General features: G+C 48.9%; 1 protein-coding gene across 3 annotated transcripts; it reads left to right on the top strand.

Annotated features, from left to right (window-relative positions):
- The first annotated feature begins 6 nt into the window (after nt 1-6).
- Nucleotides 7-15611, top strand: PHF7 (PHD finger protein 7). 3 transcript variants are annotated; one of them, XM_038771026.1, is made up of 12 exons: nt 7-117; nt 8285-8376; nt 8973-9012; nt 10065-10156; nt 10372-10452; nt 10801-10925; nt 11944-12100; nt 13510-13616; nt 13918-14034; nt 14442-14566; nt 15038-15208; nt 15488-15611. In XM_038771026.1, the coding sequence occupies exons 2-11, from the start codon at nt 8371-8373 to the stop codon at nt 15172-15174; spliced, it is 987 nt and encodes a 328-aa protein (XP_038626954.1). In that variant the 5' UTR covers nt 7-117; nt 8285-8370; the 3' UTR covers nt 15175-15208; nt 15488-15611. The 3 variants fall into 3 exon arrangements, with proteins under 3 accessions (XP_038626954.1, XP_038626953.1, XP_038626955.1); XM_038771025.1 differs by having other exon boundaries at nt 10372-10473; XM_038771027.1 differs by lacking the exon at nt 13918-14034 and having other exon boundaries at nt 10372-10473.
- The last annotated feature ends 1054 nt before the right edge of the window (nt 15612-16665 follow it).

The raw sequence follows: 16665 nt of genomic DNA, 5'->3' as shown, positions 1-16665 counted from the left end.
GCCCCTCGGGAAGGCCCCACGGGAGGTGTGCGCGCGGCCGGCCCCTCCCGGGCTTTCCCGATCCCCTGGATCCGGCAGCGCGCATCGCGAGCCGTGCCGACCATCGGGCTCGTCGCTGTAAGCTCCCTTCGTCCCGGCTGAAGGAAGAGGGGAGGGACCCTCTTTCCTCCAGCCGACACCGTCGTGACACCGGGGCGGGAAGCCACGGGAAATGGGGTCGTGTCCCCCCCCCCCCCTCGAGCCCGTCACCAGGAGCGGGGCGGGCGCGGGGGTTGTGCCTTTTTGGAATTGGGCGAGCCTCCAGACCGGGAGCTCGTTCGGGACGGGGAATGTCGCTGCTTACTGTTTGGCCTCCCCCCCAGCGCTTAGTACCGCTCCGCATCATCATCATCAATCGTATGTATTGAGCGCTTACTGTGTGCAGAGCACTGTACTGAGCGCTTGGGAAGTACAAGTTGGCAACATACAGAGACAGTAAGCGCGCAGTGTGTCGTCCGTCTCGCCCTTCTAGGCCGTGAGCTCGTTGTTGCGTGGGGATTGTCTCTGTCTGTGGCCGAATTGTACCTTCCCAGCGCATAGTCCAGTGCTCTGCACACAGTAAGCGCTCAGTAAATACGATTGAGTGAATTAGTGCACCTGTATATATGTTTGTACATATTTGCTACTCTGTTTTACTTGTACATAGCGATTCTATTTATTTGATTTTGTTAGTATGTTTGGTTTTGTTCTCTGTCTCCCCCTTTTAGACTGTGAGCCCACTGTTGGGTAGGGACTGTCTCTAGATGTTGCCAATTTGTACTTCCCAAGCGCTTAGTACAGTGCTCTGCACATAGCGCTCAATAAATACGATTGATGATGATGATGATGGTCCGCCAACGCTCTTGAATCGTCCTCTCCCAAGCGCTTAGTAAGGTGCTCTGCAAGAGGGGGGAAAACGTTTCTTCCAGTAAAGCTCGGCCTTCTCTGCCCCCCTCCGCCCGCCCCAGACTGTGAGATCGTTGTGTGCAGGGAATGGCACTGTTTATTGTTGTACTGTACTTTCCCAAGCGCTTAGTCCAGCGCCCTGCACACAGTGAGCGCTTAATAGATACGATTGAATGACTGTAAACGTGATAGCCTCCCCAGCGGCTGAGTGGAGGTCAGCTCTGTAATTGGGATCTATAGGCAACCGAATATGTCACGTCTGTTGATGGCATGATGAAAAATAAATTTGATTTTCCAGTGTTGCTGAGCAGGTAGCAGATAGAGAAAGGGTAAAAAAAACCGCAGATTGGGTCTACTCTGGAAAGCATTGTGCAAATAATTTGCTTAAGGGGAATTTTTCTTTTTCACAGGATCCGGCAAGTATTTGTTAGGCAGATAATTATCGGACAAAAAGTTTTGTGTGGCAAACATTTACCAGGCAATCATTTTTGACTTCAAAGTGCAGATGAAACCCGTGTTTGGGTCGGTTGTCCCAGTAAAGCTAAACGTTTTTGCAGATGCCGCTGTAGCAATCTGTTGCTTCCCTTACCTGAAATTAATTGTAGTATATGTCTCCTGGACTAGATTGTAAGCCCTCTTGAGGGCAGGAATCATGTTTACCAACTTACTTAAGTGTACTCTCTCAAGCACTTAGTTCCATGCTCTGCTCGCAGTAAACGTTTAATAAGTAGCATTGCTTAACTGAAGGGTTTTGCTCCCATTCTGGTGAATTGGCACTTTCCACCACAAGTTTTCCTCTGGGGGAATCTTAAGGAAGTCCCATGGTAACTATTTTGAAAAGATTTACTAGTGGAAACTCCGTGCAATTATCCCTCCGCTTGAGTGATTCTTTTTCCCCCACAATATACCAGCATTACACTTCTCTTATAGAGCTCCCACTTGACGCCCAGTAGTGTGAGCTGTGGACGAGGCGTTTTGTGTACTGTGATTTCAGAAACCCTCTGCGTCACCAGAACAAATTTTCCATTGACGTTGTACCTCATGCCATGAAGTATACTGTGACCTCTCATTTCAAATAATGCCACATAGTACTCTGCAGAGGTAAAACGTCAATGCAAAATCACTAAAATGGAGGAATGACTGCGGTGAGTTTTTACTAGAAAGACTATCACGTAGAGTTGTGACTCTGAGAGTGGTTGAATTGTGCTCGAGTGTCTGGATTTGGGTTATCGCTAAGTCAATCCGTGCAGAGCTTTTGGTGAGGACAATTCTGCTTTTTTGTGATTATGTATTAGCATTTGATTGTCTAATTATCTTTTATTAGTGCCTAATTGCATTGCTCTTTGATCATGTACGTTGTTAGAGTGTTAACAAATGTGACTTTTTAAGTGCTCAATATGTATTTCTCTTGTTTTGGTCAAATTTTTGGATATTGGGAACATAATAAAAGTGTTTTGCGTTATTACTCTCCCTGGAAAGTTATACTTCATTTAGCACCCTTTCACGTAACACTTGTCTTCACAGAACCAGTTTCACGGAACTAACTGGGACTTGTCACGACTTGAACTACTGTTCAGACGTCATTGAAAATGTGTGATCTTGTTTGACTACACCTATTAGTGATAGTCTTTTCTCCACGAGGAACAGCTATCTATGTATGGCCAGGCTTGAAGTGGGCAAGAATTTGGACTTCGTAGTTTTCTGTCCAGAAGCAGCATAGCCAAGTGGAAAGAACCCGGGCCTGGAGCTTCTCTGTGCCTCTGTTTTCTCATCTTCCTCCTCCTTAGACTGTCAGCCCCACTTGGGACAGGGACTGGGACCGACCTGATTATCTTTTATCTACCCCACCACTTAGTACTGTAATTGGTACCTGGTAAGTGCTTAAAAAATATTGCCATTATTATTATTTATTAGTAGGTATCGTGGCATAGTGGATAGAGCGTGGGCCCGGGAGTCAGAAGGTAATGGGTTCTAATCCTGACTCTTCCACTTGTGTGCTGTGTGACCGTGGGCAAGTCACTTCACTGCACTTCTCTGTGCCTCAGTGACCTCATCTGTAAAATGGGGATTGAGACTGTGAGCCCCACATGGGACTGTGCCCTACCTGCTTTGTTTCTATCCACCGCAGTGCTTAGTACAGTGCCTGACATATAGTAAGCGCTTAACAGATTCCATTATTATTATTTTTCTTCAATCAGGGGATACCGCAACACCTTGCATAGGCTTGTTTTGGGACTGTTACATTCGATATAAGAAATCCTTGCATTCCATTGTCTGAGTTTTCACAACAGCCCTTCCAAAATCACTGAATTTGCATACCATTTCAAGTTTAGGGTATTGGATCCGACTTTATGCCACCAGGCTCCTAAGGTATGTACTACACTGAGGGACAGCCTTTCCCCTCCACCTGAAATGCCCCGGGCTCACCTCCTCCAGGAGGCCTTCCCAGACTGAACCCCCCTTTTCCTCTACTCCCCCTCCCCTCCCCATCACCCCAACTCGCTCCCTTTGCTCTGTCCCCCACCCCTCCCCGGGACTTGTGTATATATGTACATAGTGATAATTACGTTTATTCATATTAATGATGTGTATGTATCTATAATTCCGTTTGTTTATATTGATGTTATCGATGCCTGTTTACTTGTTTTGATGCCTGTCTGCCCCCTTCTAGACTGTGAGCACGCTGTGGGTAGGGTTTGTCTTTTTGTTGCTGAACAGTACTTTCCAAGCACTCAGTACAGTGCTCTGTACACAGAAAGCACTCAATAAATACAGTTGAATGAATGAATGCATTACATTACTTGGGCCTCTCCCCATTATCAGCTGTCTTGTTCCCTTTCCCCACACTCGCCCCTTTGACTCCTTCCTCTCCCCTGCACCCCTGGACCAGGGTGGGATGGGGGAGGAGCAAGGACAGCCCAGCTGTGGTAATTGCCACACAATTCCTTCCTTCTCCTCCTCCTCCCCTTTCTCCCCGCCTCACTCCCATCACCACCCATGGTGGTAGGTTTTGTGGCGACAGCCCAGCCAAAGGGATGGCTGCATTTGCCTCTTCTTTCCCCTCTTCCCCTCCCTTGCATGCCGTGGGCCGAGGAGGGAGCCAGAAGCAGCACCTGCCAAATGCAGACAAGACCCGTGTGAGCGCTTAGTACAGTGCTTTGCACACAGTAAGCGCTCCAAAAAATACCACTGATGACTATGGTGAGAAGACTTTCAGAGTGGAAAGAACCCGGGCCTGGAACTTCTCCGTTCCTCCATTTCCGCATCTCCCTCCTCCTTAGACCGTCAGGCCCGCTTGGGGCAGGGACCGAGTCCAACTGGTTTATAGTTCAGATAGTCCCGCCAAATCACCTCACGATTCCCTGGGAGTCTCACCAGAGCAGATTCACCCAGGGGCTCGCTTTTTAATTTTTTAATTTCTCTATGTGTTTTAGACCCATTTGTCGGTTGAGGTGGAGATGATGCCGTCTCCCGTCAGGAACATCGGATAAGCTTCAGGCCCGAGATTTCGGAAGGGGCGCCTGCGCGAAGAAATGGACCCTGGCACTAGCGGTTTGCACAGCACCACTCACACTCTTCCTTCCCAGCGTGTCAAATTCTCGCTGGGGCAAGGAGTGTGCATGGCGAGCATGCGAAATGTGGGCAGAGGGCTATGTGCGGGGCCTATTTCAGACTAAAGTGGCTGCAGCATAGTGCCGCTGCTGTGTCGAAGAACCTCAGTCAACCGGGCAGTTGCCCTGGTATCTGCTGCGGTCAGTCTTTGCTGTTTATTTTAGCCCACTGTTTTTCAGAATTTCTACTGGGCCTGGCCATCTTGCAGAATGCCCATGGTGGCTCTCCGGTGACTATGATCCTAGGGCAAAGCTGGGACTAGAATTCAAGTCGTCTGCTAGAGCTATTTGCTTTCCACTAGGGTGACGCGGTATTGTTCTATAATTCCCTATGTGCTCTGCTTTTAACCTTGTGATTTTTATGTCCGTGTGATTGCTAGTTGCAGTACAAAGTATTCATCTAGCAATAGGACCCGTCCATAAATGAGTGAATACACAATGCTGGGAAATTTTAATAAAAATAGGGTAGCCAGGCTTGGTGCAGAAACCAGTCCCCCATTTATAACATCATTCCTCTGGCAAAATTGGTTCCGACTTGGCGTTTTCAGGAACTGGTTGTGTTGTAAATCTGACGACTTCCTGTACAACAGTTCTGCCGTGGCACGTTTTTTTTTTACTGCACAATTTGAACAGCACATGAGGGAAGGATTAGGGGCTCTTCTTTGCACAACACACGTCTTTTCTGGTATAACTCGATCCGTAAGTTGTGGCAAATAGATTTGGTGTAGGAAGAAGTGGTTCTGCACATCCATGTGGCAGAGAACAAGGAGTAATGCTGATAAAGTTTACAACTTATCTGCTGTATCTTTTTTTTTTAATGGTAATTGTTAAGCGCTTACTAGGTGCCAAGCACTGTTCTAAGCACTGGGGTAGATACAAGGTGTTCAGGTTGTCCCACATGGGGCTCACAGTCTTAATCCCCATTTTACAGAGGAGGTACCTGGGGCACAGAGAAGTTAAGTGGCTTGCCCCAGGTCACACAGCAGACAAGTGGTGGAGCCAGGATTAGAACCCAGGTCCTCTGACTCCCAAGCCCGTGCTCTTTCCACTGAGCCGTTGGTGTGTTTCTTGGTAAGAAACAGGGAGCTCTGTTTCTAGTCATTTTAAAACTGATTGCAGTGGTCTAAAAGAGCCCTTACCTTGAGTTTGGGTTATCTAAGAATTATGGAAGATTCCTAGAAGATTTCAGGTTTTCTTCAGTCAGTCATTCAAGGCTATTTATTGAGGTCCTGCAGTGTTGCAGTATCAGGCTCAGCTACGTCAGGGTCTTCTGATATGGATGAAACATGAAAGGATGCCCGAGACCACCTTTTATGGAGGGCTTAGCATTCGAACACTCTTGAGAAACAGCCAGAAGGAAAGGTACAAAGGTGGACTGAAGGCCAACCTAACAATGTGCTCTGTTGCTCTGCACGCAGCAGACGTTCAATAAACACCGTGGATTGATTTGATTGACACTAGTGCTAGGGCACTTGAGACATGAGAGAGAGTCTTCTGGCATCAGAATTGCCATCCGGCGCTTTGGTTTTGGGAGGACAAATGCAACAAAGGGCAAGGGCTAGAAGAAAGGCAGTTTCAAGTGCTACACAGCAGTCAGTGTGAGCCTGAACGTGTATGGTTTGTTAATTGTTTGTGATGTTTGTTAAGCGCTTACTATGTGCCAGGGACTGTACTAAGCGCCGGGATAGATACAAGGTTGGACACAGTCCAGGTCCTACGTGGGGTTTATGTTCTTAATCCCGTTGTTGGGTAGGGATTGTTTCTATTTGTGGCAGAATTGTACTTCCCAAGCGCTTAGTACAGTGCTCTATAAATACGATTGGATGAATGAATCCCCATTTTACAGATGAGGTGACTGAGGCACAGAGAAGTGAAATGACTTGCCCAAAGTCACACAGCAGATAAGTGGAGAATCAGGGATCAGAACCTAGGGCACCGCGTACCTTGGCCTCTACAAGCATCTCTGCGTGCCCCTGAAGGCGATGGGACGGAGGCTCACCTGTCACTTTCACCTATCACTCCATCTTTATCGTTATCCTCAGCGGCCGGGGCCATGAACTAGGCGGGGTACAATTAAGAGCCACAGACCCTGTCCTCAGGAGGCTTATAATCTACCGGGGAGGGAGACTCAGGGCCACAAGCCATGCCCAAACACTACAGCCTTTGCTAGCGAAGTATTTTGCTTTCATTTATTTATCCTTCCATAATCCGCTCAACCTGCATAAATACTCAGGCATATCAAAGGCGGAGCTTAGTCAGGGAAGTCCTGCTGGAGGAGGTGGGCGAGGGCGGACCAGTGGGGAGGGTGTTCCAAACAGGAGGACGGACTTGAGAAAGAAGCACGGCCAGAAGGTTAGCTTGGGAAGAATGAGTGTGAGATGAGCTGTGGTGGAAGAAGAGAGGGGGATGGGTAAGAGGGAGGGAGAGCCAATGGAATATCTTAAAGTTGAAGGTCTGGATTTTCTGTCACAGGTGAAGGGGTAGCCATCGAAGATTTTGACGGAGTTGAAAGTTGTGCGTAGAATGACATTTCAGAGAAAGAATCAGCAACACACTGAAGTGTGGCCTTGGAGAGGGGAGAAGCTGTATTATAATCTACCCAGGTTGTGATGCGTGCCTAGACCAGGGTGATGGCCATCTGATGGGGGGGGAAGGGGCGAATCTGAGGAGATGAGAGATCCAGCTCCACCCCTGGCCCGTTGTGTCACCCAAACCTCTCTGATCTTCAGTTCCCTCATTTGTAAAGTAGGGATATGACACCTACTCTCCCTCCCTCTTCTACTGTGAGCCCCGTGCAGGACAGAGACTGTGTCTGATCTGACTATTGGATGTACCCCAGTGCTTTGCAACTAGTGAGGGCTTAATAAATGCCATTTTGAAACAAGAAAGGGCTGAAGAATGTGTCTAGAAGAAGTGGTCGTAACTTTCAAGGAGGCTTGGGACTTGTCCGCTCTCTGCTACTTGTCTGTTGTCTGGCCTTGTGCAGGTGACTTCACTTCTCTGTGCCTCAGTTACCTCACCTGTAAAATGGGGATTAAGACTGTGAGCCCTATGCAGGACGGGGGTTATCTCCAACCCGATTTGCTTGTATCCACCTCAGTGCTTCCCCGTCACATAGTAAGCGCTTAACAAATGCCAGTATTATCACTGTTATAGAATCAAGTCCAAGGGTTTAGTACAGTGCTCTATACATAGAAAGCACACAAGTACCATTGAGGGAGGGAGGGAGGCTTCTGATGGGGTTTGGAGAGTGTCACGTCAGAGGAGTGAAAGGGGCACGAACTGATAGTGGGTCAAATAGGGAGGTTTTTTTATGGTAGAAACTTGTGCAGTCCATGCCAATCTCTGCCCACCACGGACTCACAGTCTAGAAGAGGGGGAGACAGACATCAAAACAAGTAAACAAGCATCAATAGCATAGAATATACACAGATTTCCACTGGTGAACACAGGAGCGGTGTGAGCGCACTGTAGTAGACAAACATGATGCCAGAGGGAATCATTGGGCGTGCCAGCGAACCCAGGCCTTCTTTGTGGTTTAATTGATCCAAGTGTCATGCTGAGGGATTGCATCATGTTAGACCAGCTACCAGGCCACCCCACAGAAGGGGTGGGAGATTGTTTTCCACTGTTGAGCGGTCATTTCAGAACATGAAAGCAGGGCAGCACCCGTTGCCCGCCCCCCCCCCCCCCCGGCCCCCCAAAAGAGTCTGAACTTGCCTTTAGGAGATCCTTCTTTTGGTTCGCAGGAAAAATGCTTGAAGAATAACGAACACATTGACACCTCAGAACCTTGTGGATTGCGTGTAATGGATTTAAGTGACCTGGTAACCTAATGAATGTGAGTAGCTTCTGGGTTTCCTTGCAATACAGTGGCTGGGGCACTCAGGAAAAATGAAGTTCAACAGCTCCCCTCCTCTGGACCATTTAGATTCAGTCGTGTCCAACTGGAATAGCATTTGGGAGTCAGAAGAGGCCCCTCTCTCATGGGTGTGTGTCTACACCGTGTATCTTGTGGCTTTTTAAATGACTGATTTTACCAAAACAAGTGAGGACCCCTTGATTCTCTTGCTGGCTTGACCCCATTTTAATCTCTCGTAGATGTTCTCCCTTCTCTGCGTTTCTCACAGAGAATAGAGATAGTAGGCTTCAGGGTTGGGTCGAGTACCTGGATTGGAAGGGGCAGAATCGACAATGGATTCTACCTAAAGCCTGGTTGTGGGATCTCCCACTGAGGAGCTTGCTTCTCGCCCTGTTATCATCAGCAGGTGGTCGAGACTTGCGGAAGACCATGAGATTGGGAAAGGATGAGGCAATAAATAGTGTGTGGAAGACGGGAGAGAAGGATGAAGAGTAAGAGGAGGTGCAGACTTAGAGCTCTCGTGGAGTTCAGAAGGAGAAATATCTAAGGGCTATTCTGTCCTTTCTGTTTTGCAGAAGCCAGCCATGTCTTGGTGGACCCAACTGCCTTCACCTGGTGAGGGATTGGAGGTTGCCATTTGTGCTTTACCTAGAATGACCACTCCCCTTTCCGTCCCCATTCCTGGAAAACCAGGGATGTCCCAGCCAGAATTTTCCTGCGTAATTTACTTGGAGGAGCTTTGAAGCATTGTCTGAAGTCCATCTCCTTCATCTTTACTCTCCTTTCCAAGAAAGCGATAATTGTTACTCCTCCTCTCCTCCCCACATCCATCAATCAATGGTATTTATTGTGTGCTTACTGTGTGCAGAGCACTGTACTAAGTGCTTGGGAGAGTACAATATCCCAAGGGTTGGTAGACACGTTCCCTGCCCATAAAGAGCTTGCAGTCTGGAGCATCCCCTTTCTAATGAAGGGACGTTGGAGGACGGGACTCCGGTCAGCTAGAACCTGAGGAGACTTCAGACATCCTGACTTCTGGTGCTCTGGTGTCACCAGGCCCCACCCACCCTGTAGTTCTTACCTCTTCCGGCACAGAAGATGTAAGAAAGTGTGCTGTGAAAAGTTTGTGGTTGAGTAAGAAACAAGACAGCTTACTGCACCATGTACCCCAATCAACTAAAAACCACAAGTTACCACTTACTCTGTCTAGGTAATGTACCTGAGTTGAGTACGCAGGCCTAACTTTAGTACCCTTTCGAGTAGTGTGAAGTGGACCCAGCCCTCGCCCTCCCCTGCCCCATCCTAATCTTGGGGGCTCTGAGGAATAAAGCGGTGTGGCTCAGTGGAAAGAGCCCGGCCTTTGGAATCAGAGGTCACGGGTTCAAATCCCGGCTCTGCCAATTGTCAGCTGTGTGACTTTGGGCAAGTCATTTAACTTCTCTGTGCCTCAGTTACCTCATCTGTAAAATGGGGATTGAGACTGTGAGCCCCCTGTGGGACAACATGATCACCTTGTAACCTCCCCAGCGCTTAGAACAGTGCTTTGCACATAGTAAGCGCTTAATAAATGCCATCATTATTATAAAGCTTTCCCACTTCCCCTTTTGTCCATAATCATCCCTCCGAGCCAGTTGTGATAACTAGGTTGACTCCGGTCTCTATTTCAGTCTGTCGGCTGTGTCGTCAAGAAGCTGGGGACCCTGAAAAGTTAGGAGAGTTTATGCAGAAAGACAATCTCAACCTACATTATTTCTGCCTTGTGAGTGTAATGCCCTTCCTCTGCTCCTCAACAACTGCTGCCCGTTTCCTTCCAGTTTCTCTCCTTGCCCCCAGCTGCAGTAGTTGCTCAAGAAATGCCATTTACTAATACAGTTTTCTACTAATACCTTTCTCCCTATTTTCCCCTCTTCCTCTCACCCTCACACTTTTGTTATCCCTGGGTGTTTATGATGCCCCTGCTCCATTGCTTCCCAGATTCTCTCTACTGGGCTGCCGCAGAGGGGCGAACATGACAATGGATTCCATGGATTCTTACCCGAGGACATTAAAAAAGAGGTAACCCGCGCATCCAAGAAGGTTAGTGATGCCGGAACGGACAGCGGGATCCTCTGCCCATTTTTCTCTCTCCATCTCTTCATGCCACCACCACCACCCCCGCTTCTCGCATTCTTGGTGCTTGGTCAGATATGGGAGAATTAATAGATTTCCGCATATCCCCGTCTCTTACTGACCCCCGCCCGGAACTAGGGGTCACAAATGGAGAGTTGGGAGGGGAGCGATATTGAGCTAATTTTACTGGGGACAGCACAGCTTTCGGAGACACGTACGTTTGCGACGTAGAAATTTAATGTCATCTACTTCTCTGTCTTGGGGTCGTGTGCCCTGACTGCATCTCATTTGTAGATCTGCTTCATCTGTAAAAAAAGGGGGGCTGCCATCTACTGCCAGAATGAGAGATGCCGCAGAAGTTTCCATCTTCCCTGTGGCCGCGAAAGGGGATGCATCTCACAGTTCTTTGGAGAATACAAGTAAGTTGTAGAGAAGGTCCGTCCTGTCCATCTGGGATTTCCTTTTCTGCCAGAATGGGTTTAGAGACGGGTTGCCGTGGAAAGAGAGACAGAGTGGTTATCGTACTTATGTCCGTATCTGTCGGTAATTTATTTTCAGGTCTGTCTCCCCAGTCCGTTAAGTCCCTTGCGGGCAGGGAACGGGTCTACTGTATTGTACTCTCTCAAGAGCTTCGTACAGTGTTCTGCAGACAGTCGGCACTCAATCAATGCCAATGAACGATCGATCGTTCACAGAATCCTGAAGGGGGGGAATAGGCTGAAAGTAGAATTGTTGTCACCCATTGACGTTAGAAGGGAGTAGCTTCACAGCAACTCAGAGGAAGCACTTCACAGAGCTGATGAAGTTGGGCAGGCTAAAAATATCAGTAGTTTCAAGAAGAGCTTAAGTAAATTATTGGCTTTTACTCGAATTAGGGATATAGAGGGAAAAGTTAGGCAGGTTATAGACAGTACATCCCTAAACATTAGGGATGAACATCAAGGAAGGCGATCTTCACTTGGGTTCCTCCAAGCCCTCTGTTGTCCGGAATCGCTGGACAGAATTCTACCCTGGTGGCCCCTTGGCGTGGCCCAGAAAGGGCCCATTTTATGTTCTTCTGTAATTGGGTCAATCTGATTGCCTGTTTCTCCCCTTTTTTTTCCATTTTCCAGTCTTAAGCCACTTGAGTGGCTTTAGACTCAGAGCTCCCCTTCTCACCCTTTTGAATTCTACTTGGCCAGCATTCTATACGGAACAAAACGGTGCCTTCATCTGTGGAATTGTGGCCTTGGGGAGGTCCTCAGGACAGCTTTCTCCCCCAGCAAGAAACTGAAGGAACCGAAAGAGGAGTACATCTGCTTTGAACTAGCCTTCATCTTCTTCTTGGGGAGTTCATAGAGGGTTGGATGTGTCTGTGTAATAGTTTTTTTATAAGGCATTCCTTAAGAAGCTTTACTTGTTTCAAGTCAGAAATCAAATCTTTTTCCTCTATAACAGGTCGTTTTGCCAGAAACATAGTCCAACCCAGGTGATGCAACCAGGACCGTTAGGGCTAGAAGATTGCATTTTATGTTGTGAAAATCTCTCTGTGCAGAATGATCTCATCCAGAGTCCATGTTGCAATCACACAATATATCACCGCGGCTGCATGCAGGTGAGGCCCTTGTATTTGCATCAGGCTGTCCCCGGGGCCTGAGACCCTGGATCACCCAGAGCTGAGCACCCCTGGAAGAGGCCGGAAGAATGCCTGAGCAAACATCAGCTCTCTCTCTCTCTCTCTCGGTTCTTGGTGACCGACATGGTTTCTGCTTGGCTCCCAGCCATGCAGTCCAGTTAGGGATAGCCCAAGGTGTCTCCACTGTGATCCGGGCTGTTAGCAGGAAGACCAGACCAGGATGGTCTCGGGTCATCTCCGGTCCAGGGGACCAGTGGGAGGCTGGGAACTTCCGTGTGTTTTCTCTAGGATGAGCCCAGGGCTCATCCAATCAATCAGATCAAATATCTGGGCTCTCTGAGATTGCATAGGGCTGAGCCTCTTCACGTATTTGCTCCTGAAATCAATCAATCAATTGTATTTATTAAATGCTTACTGTGTGCAGGGCACTGTACTAAGTGCTTGGGAGGGAACACTACAACAGAGTTAGTAAAACTTTGTCCGGGGCTAAATCAGCCCGAGAGACCCCCTAAAATGGACACGAACTCTAGAAGGGCCCTGGGCCCTCCGGCAGTGGACAGAAGATGTGCCGGGCAGTAGAGCATTCGTTCAATCGCGTTTATTGAGCGCTTATTGTGTACAGAGCACTGTACTAAGCACTTGGAAAGTTCAGTTCAGCAACAGAGAGGCAGTCCCTGCCCACAAAGGGCTCACAGTGTGGAAGGATGGGTCCAGGTGCAGTTAGAGTCATGGCGGACTTCTGCCCTTTCCAAATTGCTCCCTCAGCCAGACCCTGCGACTGAGGCCCTCCCCTCTCTGGCCAACTCCATTAATTAGATCCAGTCAAATCTTCTAGTGGACTCCTTCTGTCGTCTTTGTTCTGGAGGATTTCAAAGGCTATCCTCAACCTAGTAGGCACTACCTTCATGGAGGGGTGATGGCCCATGAAGCACGGTGGAAGCAACCACCATATTTTCACCTCCTCTTTTTCACAAGAAGGGTAGCCTTGTCCCTTGGGCTTGGAAAGGGGTCAGGGGTTGAGCCCCTGGGATGGAACCTGTGGGGTTCCCATCATCCTCAGGGCGAGCTGGAGCTGCTGAAGACCCCCTCCCCCACCCCAACAGGCGTAGAGGAGAGTGGCCCTCTTCCTCAGCAGCCAGCTGGCCCCCTGTTCCCCCTCTTTGCCTCCTCCCTGCTCACTGCCACCATCAGCACCCCCACTCCCTGCCCATGGGGGCAAATCACCCCCTCCCCGCCAACCTGGCATATCGCCCTCCCACTGCTGCCACAGGCAAACCCCAACCAGTTGATAGGCAGTCCCCAAGTTCAACCCCCACCCTCTAAATAAAAAGTTGCCCTGCCCCCCCACCCGGTTCTCACCAATCCCTCTTCTCTTGTTTCTCTTGCAGCAGTATGCCCATTCTTCAGCAATACATTTCTTCAAATGTCCTCAGTGTAACAATAGGGAAGAGTTTCATGAGGAAATGCTAAGAATGGGAATACATATTCCAGACAGGTAACAAGAACCCCCGATTCCAGAACAAACCAGGAAACAGAAGGGCTGGATCTTTGGAATAGGGAGCAGACTCTACTGGGAAATTCAGGAGACTAAGATTTGGGGATTCTGGGAGGGGACTGGTCAATCTCCCCGCTACCCCAGCCTTCCGCTCCTGCTGCTAAATTTAGCATCTCGGTCTCAGCTCTTCCCCAAGCCCTGTCTCCCTGGACTTCTTGGCTCCTGTCCAAGGGGAAAGAGATTCCTGCTGTCCAGTTGCATGCCTCACATTTCATCTGCACTGCTTTGCTGTTCTTCGCAGGGATGCCTCCTGGGAGCTTGAGCCTGGGGCTTTCTCAGGGTTGTACCAACAATACCAGCACTGTGACTCTCAAATCTGCTTTTATGACCAGGGCCGAAACAACTTTGCGGATGATGGGTAGGAAGCTTGGGAGTTTGGTGGGAAGAGCTGGATTGTGGGAGAGGGATTTGGGAGCAAAACCCATTCATCCTTTGGGTTTGGGGAGTTGAACCCTTGTGTGCCCTTGGGGAATTCAGTTTCAGCACTGATCTTAACCACTTGGAGCTAGACTCTCTCCCTGTACCCACGGCCTTTCCTGACACAGCTCACACGTGGCCAGAAGGCAGGATTCCTGGGCGCCATTTCAGTTCGATCGCCGATTAAGTGCCTTTGGACAAGTCCCTTTCTCTCTTGGAGTCTGTCACTCCTTCAGTCAAATGGAGAGACTGAGTCCTAGCCCGCTTCTCCAGCATCCTCCTAGGAGCCCCACCCCTGTCTGTGGCTGGGCCTAATTACTACAATCCCCTCTATGGCTCTTTCGACAGGGAGTGGACCCTCCTACTGTGTAATACTTGCGGATCTCAAGGGACCCACAGGGCTTGCTCTTTCCTTCAGAGTCACTGTACTGAATGGGAATGTGGTGAATGCAGTGCTTCTAATGCGGCCGCAGGTAGGATTGAGAGGCAAGATGTTCGGAGTTTGGTTCTGGAGAGTAGAAGGAATGAGGAGCTTTTAGGTGGGCCCGCCGCTTCCTGGGAAGGAAGCTAGCTGTGCTAATGAGATCAGTGAGATCTGGTGTCAGCACTACTTAGTTGTGGGTATGGACTGGGGTGGGGCTCCATCATCATCACCAGTGGTATTTATTGAGCACTGACTCTGTGTGCAGAGCACTGTACTAACAGAGTTGGTAGACATGCTCCCTGCCCACGGTGAGCTCACAATCAATCAATGACAAGAATTGCGTGCTTAGTGGGAGCAGAGCACTGTACTAAATGCTTGGAAGAGTACAGTAGGGTTGGTAGATATGCTCGCTGACCTCAAGGAACTGAACTTGGGGAACAAAATATCTGGGTTCTCTGAGATTGCATAGGGCTGAGCCTCTTCACATATTTATTCCTCTTCTCCAACCTGGGAAACATAGAAGAGATTCCTAGTTGCAGCCAAATCAAGCGTCATCGTGAAGACTCAGGGGAAACCAGTCACCAGGAACCCCCGGAAGACCAGCCATCATCACCCAAGAAAAGCAAAAGCAATGACAGCACTGAACATCAAGAGTAAGATCTGCTTGTCTAGGAGCCTCAGAATGCCACAGGTTAATTTCTTTTCCTTGTTATGTTTTGGTGGGAAGAGCTGGATTGTGGGAGAGGGAGAAAGAAGGGAGGGTGGGATGGGGGAAGGGGGTTCTAGTGGGGAGAAGAGTTGTCTGAGAGAAAGGCCTCCTGGTTCTTGGAGGGGAGGGAGTTAGGAGTCTGGGGTGCAGGCCTGGGAAAGGGCTGGGCAAAGGAGCTCAATGCAGCCCCTCAACAGCCTATTTTAGGGTATTCCGTGTCACCAGGAGGAATAACTTCTGATTTTTTTTCCTTTTTTCCAGGGCTCTCTTATTCATCCTTCATTGAACTGCTTTCTCTTGGCCCTACGGGGTTCCTTTGGAACATATCCTTGGCAGAAAACAACCTCTGAAACGTTGTTAAGTAAAGGCATTTGTCTCACCTTCATTTCTGTATCTCTGTGTTTCTCTTTAGGGGTTTTCTTCTAGGTTGGGTGGGGAGGAGGGAAAGGGGTTTTTTTTAGGGATCATATGCAGGTCGGGGGGAAGAGTTTTCAGGTTTGAGCAGATGCTCAAATGCTGATGCTCAGACTCTATCCTCTTATCTCTCCGGCCGTTCATTCTCCTTTGCGCTCCTCCTCCCCCTCCCATCCCCTTACTGTAGGGGTTCCTCAAGGGTCAGTTCTTGGTCCCCTTCTGTTCTCTATCTACACTCACTCCCTTGGTGAACTCATTCGCTCCCACGGCTCCAACTATCGTCTCTACGCTGATGACACCCAAATCTACATCTCTGCCCTTGCTCTCTCTCCCTCCCTCCAGGCTCGTATCTCCTCCTGCCTTCAGGACATCTCCATCTGGATGTTTGCCCCATCTAAAACTCAGTATGTCCAAGACTGAATTCCTTATCTTCCCTCCCAAACCCTGTCCTCCCCCTGACTTTCCCGTCACTGTAGATGGCACTACCATCCTTCCCATCTCACAAGCCCACAACCTTGGTATCATCCTCGACTTAATCCTGGAAAATGGGGATTAAGAATGTGAGCCCCTTGGGGCAAACTGATCACCTTGTAACCTCCCCAGCTCTTAGAACAGTGCTTTGCACATAGTAAGCGCTTAATAAATGCCATCATCATTATTATTTGGCTCACAGTCCTAGTAGGAGGGAGAACAGGTACTGTGTATGTTGTCTAGGAAAGTTTTTGGTAGAGACCCCATCTACACTCATGCTGCTGCAAGAGGCCTCTCTTCTTAGCCTATAGGATTTGAAGAAGCAGCAGTCACTGTGGACCAGAGGCTGGTAACTGTGGTCCTCGGAGTTCTAGGATTTGGCCAGGTTTGCCTCTACCCAATTCTGTGCTCACCTCATCCCTGTCGTTTCTCATTCATTCATTCAATTGTATTTATTGAGTGCTTACTGTGTGCAGAGCACTGTACTAAGCGCTTGGGTCCAACCTCCCATCCCTGGCATCAAACCCCATCAGCTCACCCCCATCCAACCCTTC

This window comes from Tachyglossus aculeatus, chromosome X2 (genome assembly GCF_015852505.1).
Source record: "Tachyglossus aculeatus isolate mTacAcu1 chromosome X2, mTacAcu1.pri, whole genome shotgun sequence".
In the NCBI taxonomy this organism is placed as follows: domain Eukaryota; kingdom Metazoa; phylum Chordata; class Mammalia; order Monotremata; family Tachyglossidae; genus Tachyglossus; species Tachyglossus aculeatus.
The sequence above is the reverse complement of the archived record's forward strand: the minus strand, read 5'-3'. Positions and strand labels throughout refer to the sequence as shown.